Source organism: Pseudochaenichthys georgianus, chromosome 15 (assembly GCF_902827115.2).
Source record: "Pseudochaenichthys georgianus chromosome 15, fPseGeo1.2, whole genome shotgun sequence".
NCBI lineage: Eukaryota > Metazoa > Chordata > Actinopteri > Perciformes > Channichthyidae > Pseudochaenichthys > Pseudochaenichthys georgianus.
Genome location: NC_047517.1, coordinates 20,180,085 through 20,201,636, shown reverse-complemented (window position 1 = coordinate 20,201,636; position 21,552 = coordinate 20,180,085). Strand labels below are relative to the sequence as shown.

At 40.2% G+C, this 21,552-nt stretch overlaps 1 protein-coding gene across 5 annotated transcripts in view; it reads left to right on the top strand.

The window, feature by feature from the left end:
• Nucleotides 1-21,552, top strand: part of LOC117459590 (neurexin-1a-like) — a 303,237-nt gene that overhangs the window by 273,059 nt on the left and 8,626 nt on the right. For 3 of the 5 annotated variants that reach the window (XM_034100510.1, XM_034100514.1, XM_034100511.1), the window contains one exon: nucleotides 16,694-16,781. In XM_034100510.1, the coding sequence (XP_033956401.1) occupies nucleotides 16,694-16,781 (88 nt within the window). The remainder of the gene's footprint in view (nucleotides 1-16,693; nucleotides 16,782-21,552) is intronic. The other 2 variants (XM_034100515.1, XM_034100513.1) reach the window with 1 other exon arrangement.

The following is a 21,552-nucleotide window of genomic DNA, read 5'->3' as shown; positions in this document are numbered from 1 at the left end:
GCCATCTGACATCTTAGCACCTTACCCATCATATTGTTCTGCTATCTTATGGCCACAAGCCATTTGAATGTGGTTTTATATCAAGGGCAGGGTAAGCTATTTGCTCACATGAAATGTAGATGGATAAATGTATGCATACACCCCTGAGTGCAGAATGAGTTATCATAAATATGTTATGCTTTGACAGGGTTTTACAAGAGCATGCATTTAAATGTGATATGTTTGCATATATTTTACAGAGACCCTAGGGATAATCAAACGCAGGAAAACAAACTTGGAGAATGTTATTTTTTTCTTTTACTGTCTTATATTGTCAGGAGGAAGAGGACCATAGTACTCGAGAATACTAAACATAGTTTGTTACATTAATCGTAGTAATCAATGTGCTTATGAGTCCACATATCCCTAGTCTCTCTGATATCTGATTACTCTTGATACGTGCCTTCAATCAAGTGTGCAGCCAACACTGCTATCTTGCCGTGCACAATTGGACTAAATGCTAGCGCAATTAAATCGTTCAGAGACACTGTAGATTTATGGTATGTCTTTGTGCACTTCCCTATCGCACTCAGAGGGTAAAGTCAGGTCTAATCATCGTTAGTTTAACGATGTTGAAGAGTCTGGAGGGACTTTAACTTCTCAGGTGCACAATCAAAAAGTTATCTCAACGCTCCACTGGGGTTATAATGTTATTGAATAGGCCTCAGCTTATAGGTAACATTAGCTTCATGTCTTTCTTCTCCATCTAATGGGTGTCCACTTATGCTATATTAACAAAGGAAAATCATATTTTAGAGTGCACTGCACAATCAGGAATAATGTGCTCCTTGCGATAATACCTGGTGAGTCAGGATTGTTAATTGTTCAGAATAGTAATTTGAATAACCCCTTTTGTTTAAGATTTGAATCGAGGACTTACGGTACAACCCACTCAAATAAAGATATTGTAAATGATAGTTTGGATGTACCTTTATTTGATAAGATCCACACTTGACTTTTGAATTTTAAATATTGTCTAGTAGTTTCTCTGCTGTGTGCTTCCTGCCCTTCGCGGGGGAGGAGGCTTGCAGTACAGGCCTGACTGTCGTGTCTTAATGAAGTGTATGCTCCCTGTAGCGGTGCCTGGTCACATCCAATTAAACCATAATGCACTTGTGTATGCATCCACAAACAATGGACCAGCTACTGTAGACATGCTTAGACGTGCTACTCTCTTCTTTTTGTCCACTGATTTGTTTACAACTATTCATACCTCAGCTTTGTTTTATTTATAGCTAGGGAAAATGTGTGCTTCACCCTAGTCAATTTCCCCTCTGCTAATTGGAGACTGATTTGAAATATGCAGTAATACTTTTTAATATTCTAATCTTGCATTTAACTTCTAGGTAAAGCTGTCAAAATGTAGTAAATAGATTGAGTGAAATAGATTTATGTTTAAAAGAGCAGAATATTCTGAAGTGAAATGCAAATAGCTTAATTGCAATACTTTAATAACATTTACTTTGTCTCTATGGTCCTCAACCAAAACAAATATTACGTAATGTGTGTGATGTTGTAGAAACTCTTTAGACATATCATTGTAATATATGCATTAAATACTGAAAGCATGAAAGCCATACCAATACACCAACATGTTGCTTTTTCAAGGGCCGGTGGTGAAAATGAAGGAATGTCGAACTGCAGAAAAATAATATTTAACACCAGATGATGCTTAATCAAAACCACTCAAGGATAAGAGAGAGAGAGCCAAATGTAGCTGCTACCCTCCCAGCCAAGAAGACAATAAAAGCCTGCTATCTGGAAGAGCCATTGAGGGCTCTTGACAGTGATGGATTTGTACCTGCATTGCTCTGTATTATCAACCCGGGCCAGAACATATACAGTATATAAATCTCACAAGCGGTCATAGTATGAGTCTGACATCCACCACCAGCGCTGTCTACAGGAACATCCTCTAAAGTAAGTTTGTACTGGCTCGAATATTATGGAGACACAAGGAAAGAAAACTCCGGGAGGAAAAAGTAATATGTTGCTGCACTTAGGGTATTATCAGTATGAATACCTCAACATTTTAATTCTATGTTGATAATAAATCTAGCATCAATTGATTTTTCTTCAGGGTTTTTAGCTATTCTCTACTGTCTTAGTATTCACATTCAACATTCATTGTTAGTTAATTTTGTATTAATCGTAATATCATCTACTTAAGCAATAGCTCACGACAGGCCGTGGTATATGCTCATTATATCACAGCTAAGGGGCGTGGTTCGGCCCGACGCAAAGCGTAAACCCCCTTAGGTAGTTTGCTTTTCAGCTCAACGGTATACTGATTTTCGCAGACGCGGAGGGATACTGACTTGTTGTGAAAAGTAACTTACAATTCTACCCGTGGTAGAACCAATCAGATTGCTTGATTTGACTTGTCCGTTTTATAAAGGTAGATATTTGTTCACAAAACAAATACATTGGATGCATTTATAACTTAAACTGATAAGTGCTGGCAACATCTTTGACAATTTTACTCAAGGAACCTTGACCATACACAGTATGTAGAAAATGTCTGTCCAATATTTGTAGTAACAGTATTTCAATGGAAACCAAAAGTCTCAAATGTATGGTGCTGATTGTAGAGGAAATGTCAGGGGATCACAAATATCAGGTTACATTGTGTGGTAACCATGGCTGTTGGTAACTTTAGCGTCAATCTATACATAAGATATCAAGCTAATTCCCGGAGTCCAAGGTCATTAGGATTTCTGATCTAGTGACCTTGAATATCGACTGGAAAATCAAATGTTCGAATATATTAGAAGCATGTTCTTGTATTCAGGCCAATATTGTATTTTTCAATAGTAACAGTAATATTTGACCCCTTCCCACATTTCATGCTTGCCATATTTTGTTCATTACCTTTTTGAACAGGACCATTTCTGTGTTATAGCTTGTTACTAGTGGAAATTCAAGAAATGCAGATTATAGCCCGTCCTCTGGGAGAATGAATGGCCACTATGTCACATCATTGCCACCAAATAGCCGATTGGCTCGACTATTTCTCTATTAACCCTAGGTGAGGTGGGAGTAATGGCCATTCAGTGGAAGTGAGGAACATTCAAAACACATTGTGTGGACCATTTCATTTGCACTCACAGCACATGGTTCAGTTCCGGTTGAACAGGCTTGTAGTGTTCCTGTTTGTCTTGGTCCCTGAGTCGAGGGGCAGGAACCTGCCTCTCTATAATTCACAGGGTTATCGAAGATTTGACATGCTGCACTGCTACAGTACACCTCCAGTGCAGTGTTCGGTACCTCGCCGCCTCCCTCTCCCCTTCTTACAAACACTATAATAAACGTAGTGTCAGAGTAATCTTGTGGTGAAAAATCTTCGGCAACTGAGTATCCAATAACTGCTCACTCTGCAGCTTCTCTTCTTTTACAAGCATCCATGCACTATGTCTCTCATTGTATCTAGAATTACCTTTAGGCAATGTTCCGACTGTCTTGATAGTGGAAGGGATTATTGTTTTACAAGCTAAGGCTCCAATAAGTCTTCACAACCTAGATGTAATACTAATCCTGCATGCATCTCAGACTGGGGACTTATCTTGGTATTAAGCACTCCTCAGGTAACAGCACACATGCAGTGCAGTTTCTTTAATTGTGCTACACAAATTGCTGCTTGGATATGAGTTTATGGATTATACAGCCTTTATTAAGTTTTAGATGCATGAGATCCATTATTACATTTGGACATTGCACCATGGGAGCAATATTATATTTAAAGTAATATATGACATATACTTATATGTACCAATATAAAAAGAAATGTTGGTAACAATTGTTCACAAGATGTAGAAAATACCCAGGCTATCTTACAGTAAATGTACTTTACATTAGAGATGTTAAGTACTATCCAGCAGTTTGCATGGACAAATGCATAACAACTCCTCACCCCCTGACTACGTGTTGATTAGTGTTAGTTTCACACGCTGAGAAATGCCCAAATTACGGTTCATGGAACTTGCCCGAAAAACATATTCAGACCCTGTGACAATGACTATACGTTATAACCCAATCACCCAGTTGTCTAACTTACCTTTGCTATATTTGTATAGTATAGTCTGTCTTTTCTGAAATGAAGATGTGTGTCAGTTATGTTTTATTTACATTTTACCAGGATGTTAAGCACACGGAATGCTTTAAAGAGTACAGTACGTTGTCTTTGATTGACAGGCATATATTCAATCAGTTTAGACGCTCTTATCATTAGCTAAGAGACGAGAAAAGCACAAGCGTCTAAAGCCAGAACTGTGTTCGGAATGGCTGGCATTTAAGATTATCGTTTCTGCTTATTTTATTGCAGAATAAAAAGCATAGATTTACTTTGATTGTTCATTTCACGGCAATAGTAGATGTACCCATCTGTGTTTGTGCTTGTGTCAGGCATGTACACACCGCTCTCACTGCTGAATTTCATGATCGCTGGTTGTTTTTTTAAGATAGCTTTTATTGCTTTTTGGTTTTATTGGATGTCGTTGAGACAGAGAGAAGAGATACCTTGCTATCAAGGGAAAATGGTATACCATTTGGCCACGTCTGAACTTAGTACATGGTTCAATGAAATGTGGAGTGTGCCCAGCCTATCCCCAACAGATTGACCTACAAGGAACTACCTCCTATTAAAAATAAATCGGTATGAAAAAAGTGAAATCATGGTTGTGAAAGGTTAAATTAAGGAACACGTCCTAATATCAAACTATTCCTCACCTTTTTTACTCTTTTTATTTTGATTTCTTAATTTAGTGTTTCGGAACAAGTTGGAAAATATACATATTCTTTCTTGTGTTTTCCTCATTGCTAAAATGTTTTGCTTTTTGTATGCTACTATTATTCTACTAAAGAAATGAGACTTAGAATTGAGGAGGCACTTTACTGACCATAAATCAAAGTTAGTTCTCTCACCATTTCCTTGAAGATTCTTCGCCCCCCACTTTGCTGTATTTTATATTATTATTATACTCTCTTATTTGTATTTTTATAAAACACATTTCTTGTCACATAACAAACATGCTTTCCTTAATAATTTAGCTTTACCTGTGTGTGCTCATCAATTCAAAAACTGTCAGATGCACATCTAAGAAAGAGTTGACAAGGAAACACGCAATGTTCCCCTTTCACAGAGAGAGGGATGCAGTGATGTTAGAGGAGTCGTATTTATTCAGGATAGTAAACTGTCTCTTGGACTTAGAGAGATAATGCAGTGTTTAGCCTGAGAGCCGGTGCCCTGTGAGGTTGTGGTGCCTTCAATTATTCACAGAAAGAAAACATCCTCGGGATGAGATTTCCCTGCAATGCAGATGTATGCCATTGACCATCACAATACTGAGATACTGTAAGCTGGAGAGGAAACAAAGAGCAATGGCTATCAGATGGCATGGCTCAACAACAGGTGCATTATTGCATTTTTTTCTGGTGTTATTATATTAATTGTCATATATAATTAGAAGAAAAGGCCTGCTGTCAACAACTATGCAAGCTTAAGAAATCATTAGATGAGAGCAGAAACCGGTTGTGAGATGCAGATGGACGGTTCTCCTGTTCAGCACTTGTGTGTTCTGCTGACCTCCCCATCGTGCCCCTAAAGTGAGGTTTGTGAAGGTGGTCCTGGTGTGTGCTGCCCCAGGCCCCGGTCATGGGTCTGTGCCCACCCAGTGCTGACAGATGGCAGAGGATCTAATGCCGTAGACCCACAGTGGCCCCAGGCCCGCGGCGCTCACTCCCAGCGACAGACCATATCCATCATCTCAGCCTCACCGGGGGCCATTATGGAAGCTGCCCTTCAACATTGTGTTGTACACATACAGAGTCCATGTGCCTCGCTGATCCAGTCCACCTTGGCAGGGGTGAACACATACATGCCAATGTGTGTTTATGTCTGATCACATGACTTGATGAATGTGTACGTTTCTTTTGATAGTTGACAGCAGAGACATGTTCTGTACAGAGGCCAGCTGAGGCCTCAGGATGCCTTGTCTTCCTTTGGTGCTTAACTTCCTGTTTGCTTGTCTGTAACATTGTTAGAGCCAAGTCAATCATCTGTGCTGTCATTATTAAAACAGTCAACAAAGAAGCTTCCTTGCAGGTTTCACACTACTGGCAGCATTACAGAGGACTACAGATTGTCCCGCTAAGTCTGTTTGGATGACAAAGAATGAAACCTACACAGTGTGAATGTTGTCTCTGTTTCAAGTGTTGGATTGTGCAAGGAGGAGATACTGACGCTGACAGCTTTACAGAATGTTTTATAGACCATATTGTTGTCCCTTAGGACATTTGCTGTTGTGATTAGTTAAAACACAAAATAGTCCTGGGCCAACTGTTGAGCATAAGACACAATTTGTCAAATGGTATTGCTCCCACCTGCACACTTCTACATTCAGCTGGTTTATACATCACAATCATGAAGCTTGAGATGTCTGCATTATTTTAAAACAATTTTCTCAAAAGCTGGTAGAAAATGTAAGTCATAAACTGGTTTATGTCTTTAATAGTGCCTGTATTTATGATACAGGCAGTGCCATCAGCATATTATATTTGAGTTCTCGTCAAAACAGACAACATGTTCTTGTTTTATCTTCATAATTTATTCTGACAATTGTGGAGAAAACATTAACTAGGTGATTGAGTTAACAGACACTAAGAGCCTTAGATGAACATCATACTGTAAACATCTAAGATGGCTGATTCGGTTCAGCCATCTCCATCTAATGTAGGATAACATCTAATCACTTCTCGTGCTATAAAGGCATGTTTAGGGATGGAAGGGAGTATAATACAGAGTAATGTCATTACCACAGATTAAATTAAGGTAAACAAATTCCAGGAGGTACAGAAATGAAATAAAGTTATCCGCATGCCAGCAAATGAAGTCCGTTGGGCCATTGGACAAGGGAAAGACAAACATAGAGAAATGGCTTCGGTAAAGAAGTATAACCTAATGAAAGAATAAAAGTGCTTACAGTTTGAATCTAAATGTATTAAAATAGTTTGATAATTTGGGAAATATTTCCTACATGTTTTTGCCATGGGTAAGATGTTCAGTTCTCATGTCTATACCGTGAATATGAAGCTTCAGCCAGTTAGCTTAGCTTAGCCATTTTTTTAAAAAGGTATTAAAAACTGCCTACCAGCACATCTCAAGTTCATTGATTAACATAATGACTTGTTTCTTTAATCAGTTTAACACCCTGTGTGTATAAGGGACGTGTGGTTTTACAAGTGATTCTGGGGTTGCCAGACAACCAGCGGAGACTCCTAGAAGCCACTGTGTTTTTATAAAGATTAAACCCCCAAGATGAAACGTGTTAATTAGTGAGCTTTACAATTGCTGGTAGGTGGATGTTGTTACCTTAACAGATCCATGCTAGCTATCCCTCCTGTTTGCAGTATGTGTGCTAAGTTAGGCTAATTGACTGCTGGCTAAAGCTTTACATTTAGCATATGTACAAAGAACATTGTATAAATGTTTTCCTCTAGTTATTTGAAGGAAAACAAATAAGCTTTTTAACCCAAAAATATAGATGTATTCCCTTTATAGATGAATAAGATACAATAAATATGATAGCATCTTTTTGCCGGCCCACAGCTGAATGACAAGTTAAAGTAATATATATTTTTAAACAAAATCAGTATCAATGAATCATATATAAAGGTCCAGTCAAAATTGGAGCAACATTACAACACTGCCACAGGAATGGATTAATGAAAGAAAAGCTATTGTTCTTGTGAGACTTCATAAATGCTGCCAACTTTCCATTATTAGGATTTATTTTCCACCCTGAATGTTATAACTGCGTCTTTTTGTCATGTCCACTGAAGGAGAGCATTGCTCATTAGTTTTGAGCAATTGGCCGTTTGTGAATGACACATCCAGACCTGCGGGACAGGAATCTGATTATGATGACACTCTGTGGGAGGTACAGGCGACCTGGTCTGTTGTTGTAGGGCAAAGCATCTCTTCCTCTTTCCTCTTGTCATGTTTTTGCAAATGTTACACATGGGAATTATGCCCACGCAGATTCATCCCAGCAGTGATGGCATCAATATTAGGATGACAAATTTGTTGCTGTCACCTGATGAGGGACTGGGACTGCATGTCAAGACGCAGGTAAAGTCAGGAAGACAGTGATTTGTGGCCGAGCTGCATATTTTTTCTTCTCTTGCTAGCTTTTTCTCAAAACACACACAGACACATGCTTACTGTAGGTTTGCCATCTATTTTTAGTTGTTGAAGAAAGGGAACAAGAAAATGAAGAATTGCATAGTCGCTTTGGACTCAACCGAACAATGTCCCCCCAAAATGACAAGTGTTTGTATGTTAGCATTTAGATAGAAAGCGGCATGATTACAAGCTATTCTCTGGTAATTGATATTCCTCCCTCACACCCCAGTTTATCCTTAGTGTATGATATTCCTCCAGGGCAGTTCTCTGCTCTCAGGCCAGATTACTACCAAGGCGAGCTACAGACACGCACAGAGCCCGAGATTCGATTTCAGATAACGAAAATATCAGGGCATCCAGAGGGGAAAATGCTTCAATGCAGACAGATTTCATTTATCTGAGAAGTGTGAAAGCAAGGATAAGGGGGAGGGACAAAGTCGACCATGCAATATACTTCGGAGCAGTGTTTATGCATAAGCAAGAGATAGGATAAATTAGAGAACAAGAGGGGGGAGCGTAGGAGGTAGATGGAGGCAGATAGTGTTATGAATTTCATATTAAGATTTGATCATTTAGAGCATGTAGCTAACAGAAGCCATCCAGCCTTCTCCTGTGTAATCTGCTCCAAGCTGTACACTACATGGCAGCTGCTCGGTGCTCTCCTTCTGCACCGTGAGGTGACTGCAGCCTCTCGTCCATATTGTGCTCACATTATTAATATGTCCTAAATTATAAATATTAAGCACCCTGCTTAATTAGAACTCCAAATATCAACTGTTATTAGTTGTTGCACAGAATGTCTCGAGTCTGGAGTTCAGTCGGGGGGTACTCGGCACCCGTCACACATGGTTCTCTCTGAGTCAGTGACTGACATGGTGGTAGTGTGACGCAGGCTATGACTGGGAAATGGACCCTTTCCTCCCACGCAGCCAGACAACTTTCCCGGTTTCCTTGGTGCCTGAGCCCAATCACGCACTGTGCTAAGTGTTGCATTTTCATTAAGGCCACGCGGATGACTCTTCTTGGAAAATAAGTTGAACAGGGTCCTGAGGGGGACTCTAGAAACATCTAGAAAGCAGCTTAGCAGTGCCTTGAAGCAGCCACATTAAAAGGAGTCCTCACGCAGCAGTGTTCTCAAGTCCCAGAGAGGGACCGTGTTTAATGAGGGCACAGGCATGTGTACATTTTAAAGCAGCTGTATTTATTTCATATCCATATTTTCTGTATACAGTACACCTCTGCACTCCCATATCAGCCTACGTGTTCCTTTGCAACACTCTCTCAAATGCAGCCTTTCATTTCACACAGCTGTGGCAAACAGGCAATCGACTTGCCTCTGCTCACTTATTCCCAGGCCATATATTTTTTTTAAGTATTCATTCGTCTGTCTTTACATTTACAAAGAGAAGTTCATCAAGACATGGTTACATTAGCAACAACCTTCAAAAACCTCAGTAGCCTTTTTTTGGATATACATACACATTATAAATGGATTGAGTCCACCATACTGTTGATGCAGAGTATAAATTAAATGTCATTATTACCAGTCGGCTAGGGCATGTGTTTTTCCATTTGGAACTATGCTTATATCCTAGCACACAGTGCGCTGTGGGTGTACCAGTTGTGTGAAGCATTGCTGCCCTGCAGCACCTTGTTAGACTGTCTGGGGTGCAGTGACTTATCCTCGAGGAACATGTATGGCAAGACGGTACCAGGGGAGGAGATGGAGAGCCTCCGACCATTCTTTTTTTAATGACACTCTGATACTCTGCCTGAGGTCCAGTTGCAGCAACAGCTGCTACGTTTTAAATAAAGCAAAGCTTTTCTCCCAAAAGGGATGGTGTCTCATAACTTAGCAAGTGAAAAACAGCTGTCCACCGTGGCTGGTTTTACACTATGGCATATGCAAGCAGTCAAAACAGAAAGAAGATACCAATTACTCTGAGGTAATTGCCTTTTATAAATGCCAGCATCTTTTAGCATGATTGTTCAGGTGCTCTGAAGAACAACGCTACCTACAGAATGCACTCAGTAAAGACAAATATGTGACCCTTAAGCTTTTGATGTGTCTTAGATTTAAGTGGGTGGAGTCATAAAAAGACAGATTGTGGTTGAAAGAACAATTTAATTAATCATAAAATCATGACATGGCAGGATGGTTTTACTGCTTAAAAATAAGCTAATATTAACAAGCATTTTCTAGATAGTTTTTGATAAATGCTTTTTTAAACCATGCCTATAATTTTCACAAATGTTATCAGTTTTTTTATTTGTTTTCACCATTCAGTATTTAGGGCACAACGTATTGACTTTCACCAAGGTCAAACTATGAGAATCATGTTTTTGATACAGAACAGAAGTGAAAAAGTATATATATGTTTTATCAAGACTTTGCTATAATGCTTGAACTAACACGCTTTGTTCAGTAAAACAAAATTGACAATACTTGACAGTAACATTTCGACAATTTATTTCCAAAAATAATAAAGCACCTGGTTTTGCTAGATGCTGTGTTGCAGCTTTGTTGATCCATTTGCTGAGAATTGCATAATCTGATGTAAATCCTCTTCAGCAAGGACACAGCAGAGAATATCTAAATGTTTACCCAGACTGTTTCCTATTGTTCAGCACTCACTCTTCTGAGTCGCAGTTGCAATCTGTCGTGCCACCATGAAGCCTCACATCAGAGCCTTTCTTTAATTGTGAAAACGCTCTGAGAATCATGATGTCTTTGAAATTGTAACTTTTGAACATGATAGGCATGTTATATATATCATCATTTTACGCAGCTGAGCTCCGATAGCGATAATGTCATTCCATTGTGTTCCAGCCCTGCTGAAGTCTGTCTGCGTGAGTCCATGATGTTAACAGCTTGGCAGACCAGCAGTAGGAAGAGTGTGGGTGAAGGCCAGGCAACACACTGAGCTGAACTCACAGTCGTATAGGCCCACACGCCTTCATTATTCAGTTGGAATCTAAATCTGGGACTAAATTATTCATCAACATCGACCTAGTTCCAGGGTGCTAAGTTAGATACTTGGATGTCATCAGGCGTTCTGATAAGAGCTGCTGCTGCAGTGTGATAGCTGCCATTGGTAAATTCATCCCGTGTCTAACCATGAGCTGTTCCTATCTACCGTCCAATCACCTCCCTCTCACTCTCACTGGCACACTAATGATGTGTTGCTGCAAGAGTGAAGCTTAGGACAACAAACTCCTCCCAATTAGCCTGTGCAGACTACATCTCCGGTCAGATCTGCACACTAGCTGGCCACTATCGCTGTAAATCCGTGCCAGCATGAGAAATAAAGCCACAAGGTTCGACCAGGAACATATATAGAATACTGATTCCTCTGCTTTTAGGGTCATTCGGAGCTTTGGCTTCAAGAACCAGTGCCAATTATAGACAAGACATTTCAGCTCAAGCATTGTCTTCCTGACTGTAACCTTGATATGATTTATCTGGGATTATCAGGATATATGGGGGAAAAGAAACATGAGGATAACACCAAGAACAGTATAAAAAAACATTGTAGATCTTAGTGATTTTTCTGACATTGAACTGCCCTTCTGATAAAAAAATAAATAATAATAACTTAAAAAGGATGTAACTTTTTCTATCCGCCAAAATGTGTTTTTTGAGCCCATTAATGGTAGAGTAATACCTTCTATTGAATATGATAATGCACCGGGCATGATATTTCAGCAAACACTGTCTATCTGCAAGTAAAAGACATTATGTTTTTGTTTTATGACTTTTAAACATATTGAAATCACAATTTCACACACATTAAGATTGTTTAACTTTTTACGTCGGCATATCAGGTGGGATAAGGATAACATTTGATTGAAGACAACATAATGGATAACATTTGACATAATCAAAGACGTTTGAAATATTCTCAGTTGCTTGTTGCGCAGTCCAACTCGATCTGTGATTTTCTTCCTTGTATGGTCCTGTCTGAAAATAGTGACAGCCTGTGGGAAAAGCTACTCAATAGGACGCTTATATTTAATAGATTAATTGCAGTATGAGCATTTGGGTCAGGAACACGAAGGATCAGACATAGTCAGACTGCAGGTTTTCACTTAGTAAACTGGAAGGGATTTATGTGTGGAGGTAATGTGAGTCTTTTAATTTTCAATCAGCCAAAAATGTCCTGGCTGATGGAAGCAAAGCATTTTTGGCAGTCTGAAAAAGTGCTGGCATTTACACCGGATCCTAATGAGCAACAGATTACCGACATTGAGTGAAAATGTTTTTTCAATTTTATTATTTTCACCAATCAGTGAAATAACAAGAGAGAAATCTTTGCAAAGCAAGAGCTTACATTGGCCCAAACAGGGCTTACAAAGGGTATGAAAACAGAAAAAGCAGAGAGGCAAAAGAAAACATTGAGCATCCTCAGTGGAATACATTACCAGGACAGCAGAGGCATGCTTCAGATAAACCCTTCAGATGCCTTCAGTGTCCTCCTGACTTTCAGCTCGTCTCCAAAGAGACTTGGTGTGTGCCAGAGAGCATTCATCAAATTAGACCAGAGAGAAAACAATGTGAAAACCCTCGGCTCTCCGCAGAGACATGCCGACAGGTTATCACAGAGGTGTCTCTTCTTGCTCTCGTGCAGGTGAGCAGCACACAGCCTCCTCTCCAAAGAGCAGTACCCCCCCCCCCTCTCCCTGCCAGGGGAAACATGTTTTCAGGGGAGAAAGGTACAGATGTAGTGCATTATAATAAAGCCACCTACTCCATGCTGTAGTTATTAGAGTGGCATTGGACGCTGTCTAGTCTAGCATTAGTGGGTTACTTATGCCTGTTTCTAGGCTTGTAGATAGCATGGTGTCCAGCACAATGACACCGCTGACGGCTCGGCCTGGACATCTCATTAAGGAGGACCATTATCAATCGTCAGAGATCAAAACCCACTATGACAGTACTGAAGAAAGCACCAGGGCAATTTGGGCTGAGTCAGGATGGAAGTTCCTGGTCCACATCCCCTTTGATGGTTCAATCAGTGGACGAGACAAGGTCAGTCATAGCTTTACTTTGCTTGGACTAGGTCTACTAGGATTTATTTATTTTTTCATATAAAATCCTTCCCTGACGGATAAAGTATTTGAAATGACAATTTACTTGGAAACTATGAACATTTTCATACATTTTGTATGAACACTAAAAGCGGGTTTCTCTCTTCAGTATCTTTTTCCTCCATTATTGTGTGGTTTATTCTGTCTCTGCAGGTTTTCTCAGTACATCTCATAGGAGTGTTCTCTCTCGCAGATAAATGAGCTGTGCTTTTGGGTCACCATGGCTTTGGCACTTTACCGCTAGATTAATGATGCTTAGTAAGCCCCGAGCCTTTGCTTTTAGCATTTTAGAAGTACCTCCATAAAATGAACTACAGGTACATCTTGTTTATTCGCTTATCTATTGGAGTTCATTCCTGTGGGCATGGTGCTATAGTACGCATCAGTAAACTTGACTCTGCGCCAATAAACCCTGCTAAAAACATACTGTATTTCTAGAAAGACTTCAGAAACAAAGGTTCCGTTCATATCAGGGATGCTCTTTTTATAAATGTTGCTAAAAATCGCAAATTGCAAATCCTGCGTTATTTCTTGTGTTGAAAATTCCACACTTAATCACCTTCTGGTAAGAAAAGAACAAATATACAAGCTTAAACCACAGTTGTGTTATTTAATAAAGAGTTATAGCATTTCACAGAATCAATCATATTTCCAGCTGGAAAGGACAGAGGTCTGTAGATAGCACCAGGATCTGACCCCGTTACACAGAAAAGCAATGTCATTTATACAGATGAGACACAGGAAGGAAGGCAATCCACATTACAGTCCTAAATTGGGTGGGGGGGGCAGACCGAAGGGGAAGTGCAGCATGTTAATTACAAGCCCTAAACATCCATATGATAATTGCCTGACAATAGTCAGGGCGATTGGACCTGGAGGTGGCTTTCAGGTCTGACAACATGGTGTAGCCAGGAGACCTACATACATACTGAACCACTACATATTTCTCTTTTAGGAAAAATCTCAGTGTCCTTTTTTAGGAATCCCATCCAAGCTACCTGTCAGTTTTCATCACAGTGGCTAAATGACATAGTAAGCCCCACACATTGCCCACATTGAATTATCACGGGTGAGAAAGAAGCCAAGCGTTGGAGGAGGACACCATGAATTGGTAATGTTATTGGATTTCAACCAGGTCATGACCACATCAAAATGTTGACCTACACGCTAATCCTTGCTGGCAGACTGACGCACAGTAACATGTGAATTCATTTTAGCGTTGATTCAGAGGCTTACATCCACTACACACACAAGATTCATTTAATAGTATAGCATACGGTTGAGATTTTGATAAGATCAAAGAAGGATTGGACCTGGAGGTGGCTTTCAGGCACAATTGCCAACAACAGCCTTTTGTCCTTGGAGGGTGAAATTACATTATTGTATTACGTTGTTATGAAACTATATATCATAGTTCCCTGTCACTTCTTTGAAAATCTCAATCATGGTCCAGTGACACATTTATTCAGTTATTACAGTATGTCCATATAATGTAGATTTCTAAAGGTCAGACCTTCTATAAACAATTTTCTCTAGAAGAATCATAGCTTTATATTTCAATTTAATTTCCCCGAAGACTGTATTTAATGTCTGTACATTTTATTATAAAATCAAAGATTATCCTGTAAAGAATTAATTACATATTAATAATTCCATTTAGCTCTGGTGATGGAGTGGAAGGCCTCACACTTCTGACCTGAATGAGGAGACAGAAACATAAAAATATGAACAGGCATGCATATAGCTCCACTCATGTTATTCTATAGGGAGTTAACCTACATCTCACACACCCACATCACACTGCTTCCTCTTCTCTGCTTGCAAATAAATCTGAAGGACATTGTACAAAGGAGAGAGAGCGAAGGGTGTGAGATAGAGGGAGAGAGAATGAGAGAGGTAAGGTGGGAGGAAGAGAGAGAGTATTGATTACTTGATTCCCGTACCTCTGCCAGTGAGTGCAGAGTGTCAAGATCTCCCGCCAGGAAAAACAAATCACGAGGCTGAAGTGATGGATGTGGCACTCCAGGATCTGGCGGTTTTGCCATCTGGATGGCCGACACTGTATATCAGCCTCATGCACAGCAAATTAAATATACATTTGGACGGCTTCCCCGGGCCTCAGCACAGATGCACCAAAAACAGCCCTCCGCCACAACTCCCTTAATGGCTTTGATCTATCATTTCCAGGTCTATTATGTAAAGATGATGTTGGTCCGTGTTCAGAATGTCGAAATGATGTTACCGTCACAATACAATTGCATTATATGCAGCCAAATGGATGTTAAGCAAAATGACATCACCTCTAATTTCCTTAAGATGAGTCAATACTAATCCAACTTGCCGATTTGTTTTGATGCCCAGTCAAACATCAGTGAAATAATGGCGCAAATCGAAAAACAACCCCAAGTCCATCATCATTTTTTTGGCTCTAATGCATTTCTCCCCCCTTTTTTATTTTTAAATGTTGTGGCACAATAAATATGCTCAAGCATGTGTCTAAGGATTTAAAAAGTACTTTACAAACGGGATAAGTAGAGGTGCAAGGCTAAATGTATATACAGTAGCAGCAGGTTATTCTTCCTGGCAGCGCTCCATAACCCATATGCTAACCCGGCTCTGAAGAGGCTGCGATGCTTAAATAAAATGACCTTTAATGCAGAGCTGATCAAATGGCCTGAAGCAAGACTATAAAAGAACATTGCAGTATAATGTTTTTCAGTGTACTTTTTTCTGGTCTTTTGTTTGCCCTTTACCATTTTCCAACAGGGGCAAATGTATCGTGTTTGGGTTTGTATTGAAAATGTGTTGTTAGAGTAGACATGGTAGCAGAATAATTAAGCACCTGCGTACATTCAACAATTTGTATTTATTTGTCTATTATTTTATAAAAAAAGATACTGAAATACCTTGAAAGATTAAAACACATATTGAATTAAACGTCTTCTGCTCTGTACTTTGTGTTTCTCAAATCTCTTCATGGCTGCTTGTCCTCTAAATGTCAGAGGTGTGATGTGATGGCTCTTAACACATTTAAAGGACTTTGCTAAGCCGCACTCTGCAGCACAAGTTGAGCATGCAAGATGTACAATTGTGCTGTGCACTTCAGCCCCCTCTGCTCCTCAATAATCAGATCTCATTTCTTTAAGGATATAGAGTTGCGTGGAAAGCAGAGTAACAGCTGCTCCAGCACCACCGGCAGTGTGAGCGTTTTGACGCAGCAGCCAAAACGCAGCAGCCAAAACGCAGCAGCCAAAACGCAGCAGCCAAACACTGTAGCTGTCTGGATTCAAATCTCATCTGCCCCTCTCTCTTTAACCTAACCTCCCAGACCCCATTGATGCAGCAATGTATTTCATGCCCTCACCACTCTACTGCCTCTCTTTTCAGACAACTGATGACTTGCTGGTGGCATCCGCCGAGTGTCCAAGCGATGATGAGGACATTGATCCCTGTGAGCCGAGCTCAGGTGGGTTAGGTTAGTCATCTTTTTTTATATTCTACTTCTCTCTGGGCGTGTCACTGTGTCTATGTGTGTCATAGTCCACCCGCACCAAAGAAGTATTTACACACAGTGTTCAAGTGAGCAGATTGGAGTTTCCGGCAGAGCTTGAACACTTCTCAGAGGCAGAGTTGTTCTTACTTTTGCAACCGACGTCTGCACGATACAACAAGCTGGAGGCTATCCATTAGCTCTGGGTTGGAAACTTCTATCTGCCACAGAGTATGGTTTTACCAGTTCTCATATGTCAGGGTATAGGGATGTAAAATATAAATGCAGTAAAACGTGTAAAAGGCAATGTTTTTTACATATGTTGACTACACATGAAGCTACAGCCAGCAGTATGTTAGCTGAGCTTCACATACAGTAAGGACTAGAAATCAAATAACCAGCTTACCTGTGCTCACTAATTAAACACGTCCTAACTTAATTAATTATTTACATAATTTAGTGAACATGGAATAGGCCAGGCTGGCTGCTCCCCCTGTTTCTAATGTGTTTGCTAATCTAAACTAATTGTGGCAGCTGGTTCGAGAATCATGGTTACTTCACGGACAAATAAAACAGAATAAACACATTTCCCAAAACGTAATTATATGAATTGCTTTCAGTTAATAGCTACTAATGGTTTTCCTGATATTAGCTTCCTTTTCTGGTTTTTAATGGATTATTTGGCTACCTACCACTCATTGTCATTTTACTCAACACAAGTAGCTTTTCAGAGCAGCTCTGTCTTTGAGAAGTGCATGCATAACTTAAAGTCAACACGGCTTAAGGTGTTTTGCATGTGTCAAAGCAGTTGTTATTACCACATTTTTATATTGTGCACTTATTTTGTCTTAACCTCATGGCATTGCTTAAGTGCATACTGAAGAGTTCTCAGAACAACACAAACTTCTAATTATTAGACCCACGTGACTCCGACACACAATATCACGGAGAGTTAACCGAGAGAGGAGTGGGTGAAGGCTGATTTTTACAAAAGTATGTGAATGGTCTCCTCTGTTGTCAATCAAGTTATATCTCCTGTTGTTTCTGTTGTACAATAGTTCACGTTAACTGCAGGGGACTTCCCTTGAAGTTTAAGATTGCAGCAGAACATATATCACATATGAGGTGTTTGTCTTCATGAAGCAAACAGAATTAATTTGATCTTTAGTTCTTACTGTGTTCAAGAGCCCCAATATGTTGAAACCAAACAAAGCACTTCTTTGTTGTTTTCAGTTTTATTCTGACAAAGTGCTGTTGTTATACTGTTTGTTCTCTGCAATGCCGCCAAACGTTTAATCTCTTATCTCGCCACACAAGGAAGGCAATTAAGTCTAACCCTTGCTCTCGCCTTTGAATAGAACGATTTTCAAATGCATTTGGAAGTGATGAGACGCACAGAGAACAATTAAGTCAAGACCCAAGGCCCCCCACTCCATCTAGATGCGCTATCGATCAGTATGTGGTCATAAAACCTGCACTAAATTAATGTCTGCCCCTCAGCAAAGACTATCAACTTTCTAGTCTCTGTCTCTTCCTGTTCCTCTGACCTTCCACTGGCAAGAGAACTCGACTCTACGGTTACCCTATCCCTATGTATTCCTCTAACGCTCATGCACGTTAGAGTGGTATTCCCATTGGGCAGCATTACAATAGGTACTTCCAATGTACATCTGCTACCTCTGTCAAACACCATACACAGGAGATTGCTCTGCGTACTGATTCACACCAACAGCTTGCATTATGATATTTTTTGACAAGGGCATCTGCCAAAACATCAGTCGCGAACTGTGCGATGCTCAGGGACGCACACTCCCCGAGCAGAGTATCCCTCTCCTTCTGTGATCACCGAAGGGGATTTGACACCAGAGCTGTGGGCTCCCAGGGTGGCAGCTGTCTAACACCGTATCCTGATTAATATCTACATTCAGAAGGATTCACACGCTCTGCCAAGCACTCGCCACATCTCAGACGGGGTTGCTGTGCATAAAGAAGTGGATCCACTTTCACTGATAAGGGACCACTCTATCATATTACTGTTCAGCCAACTCCTTTTAAAGACACTAATAATATATAATTATTCAAGCAGAGCCTCGACAGTGTGTTGTGTCTGAGAAAGTGAGATGCACCCACTCTTCATATATCTTTCTCTCAACCATGTGTTTGGGTTTAACAGCACATCAGTAGGATATTGTGGGTGCATAAGTGATCCCAAGAGGTGAGCTCTGAAGCAGACTATTATGTGAGCTTCCTTAGCCCAAGGTCATCCTGTGTGTCATCTGGAGTCCAACAGCTGTTGAGTGACATCAATCGGGTAAACTTGCTTATTGCCATGCTGTTTTTCTTTTACCTCCGGAAACCATAGAAAGCCAGTGGTACCAGCGAAGCTTATCACCCAGCAAGACTCAGATTAGATCATACTGCAGCAAATTGAATCTCCCCCCTGGTTCAGGAAACCACTGAGGAATACACAGACCCCCAATGCTGCAACACATCTGATCTGTAATGGGGCTGGGGCTGGGACTGTGCATGTGCTAAGCAGCAGGGCTGTGACCGCTGAAAATCACTGCCATTATGATTACACGCATCTATCTTTGTGATGTCTATTGTGAACATTGAAATGCTCCATGAAAAATGGCTTCCACCTCACCTTCTTTGACAGACAAGAGATATGCAAATATGCTGCATAATGAACTATATGTACCGGTGCCTTTAAGGGCAGATCTGGTGTTATGAAAATACTTTATAAATCCTGACATTTAGCTTAAAGTAGTCCCGCATTTTCTACACAAAAAAAAAAAGATTGTTCATCTAAAGGCCAGGATGAAGTGTTGGCCAATCATCCAGAGAAAATCGCTCAGTTGTGTGAAAATAGCCTGATAAACAGTCGCTGGAAATGGCGTTTGGCGCTGATCTTCAAGTACTAACCTCGGTTTTCATGGGGAAAGTTAATGGAACAGGTTGTTTGGCGAGCGGCATGGGGTACGGATGTCTCTTACCTGCCTGCTTCATTTCAGTGGCGTCATGCAGGACGTTGATGAAGGGCAGCTGCTGCACTGTGACCGTTATCCAAGGTTACACCCCGCAACTGCCTTTGTTCCTCATCAGTTGGTGTTGCTCTTGAATGTTCTTACTGCTAGTCCTCCATTTTATTTTTAAATAATCTAACTTCAGCTCCCAGATCTGATATATTTTTAGATTCTTATACTGTAGAAAACGCGCAGTATGGTGACAAGGATATGATATTGTAACAACATGTTGTATTCTGAGCGTCCATAGTTGGTGTAATACATAGCATTATACCTACCTTGCCAGAAGAATCCTTATATAACTGTCACATTAGAACAAACACCAGTATGCATCATGCGGAAATAATGCTGACGGAAAGCATCTGAAAGTTTCTCTTGCTTTTGATTTCAGAGTACACGTTGTTTCTCGACCCACTATTTCGTCTTTCTTCTCACGGCAGAGTGCAAATAATAAGATTGATATCCTATCATAATATATACTGCATCAGCCAGCTGTTTATCTTAAGCATGTTTACACCTTTTGAACTACTCCACCGTTATTAATTATGAAACATGCAGTCGTGTGAAATGTGATTTGTATGATAGAAATTAGCTTTTTGTCAAATACATGATGCACACCAGCAGCCTCAGTCAGAGCTTTGGTGTATGGACCCTTCTACCTTTCACAAATAATCTCTGTGCTTTTATTCTCAGCTCCAGTAGCCCTTCACTGCTGAGTGCCCATAGGCAGGTTAAGGTTAATCATCTCTCGTTTCCTCCTCCCTCTATGCTCTCTCGTCTTTTCCTCTCCTCGAGCATTCTGTTGAGAAAAATACGTAGCAGCTACTAATGTCTTTTACATTTGTTTTATTAGACGTAATGTATGGGTGGGGAAACAATACATTGAGTAAACCAATAAATCAAACGGCAAATGAATACTCCCTTTAACCGAATGGCAATGGCTGAAATGCACCCGGCCAGGAAAGAGGAAAAATTTGAGTAAATCATTGTTTTAAAAGAAGCTGTGCGATTAATGAAACATTAAGAGCTCTGTGTTGGCTTAAGAGGTCACTGCCCATATTGAATAGGTTATTCAATCATACCCAGCTGGAACTCTGTGTGGGTTCAGTCCTTTCTATGCTGAACACAGTCGCATGCTTCTTGTATGCCGACATACGCTGTAGCAGGGATTGGTTTTACGAAAGAAAAGAGCCCGCTCAGGACTGGATGCCATTTCAACCTGATCTTAGCTCATGCCCTTCAAACAGCACTGGTGACCTTCAAGCTACACACATGCTTTAACAAACTCTAATAACAAACGCATTGCTGTCATTATTGCATGCGTTGCCAATCTTATGGAATTCTGCCTTTTTTGTTTTCCTGCACTCTTTCAGGGAGGATTATGTCGTCCGAGTCTTCTTCCTACATTCTATTTTAAATGAAGTGTGTTCTGGGAGAAAACAGGATTTCACACTTACTGTCAGTTTTTCTCTTTTCTGATCCCCCCCATATTTATATTTTCAATTATTATTATTTTTATACCGCACCATCTTTCAGATGTGCTGACATTGATGCTAACACTATGTGTCTGTTTGTATGTCTCAGTCGGGTGTGAAAGACTTTGCTTTGCAAAGAAAAGAAAGGAAGCCCAGCCAAAGGTCACTTGTGTTAATGGTATAGTAACCTTGGTGTGGGATATATAACCCAATGACTCATAGCTGACCAACTTATAATGATGCTTTTAAATGTTG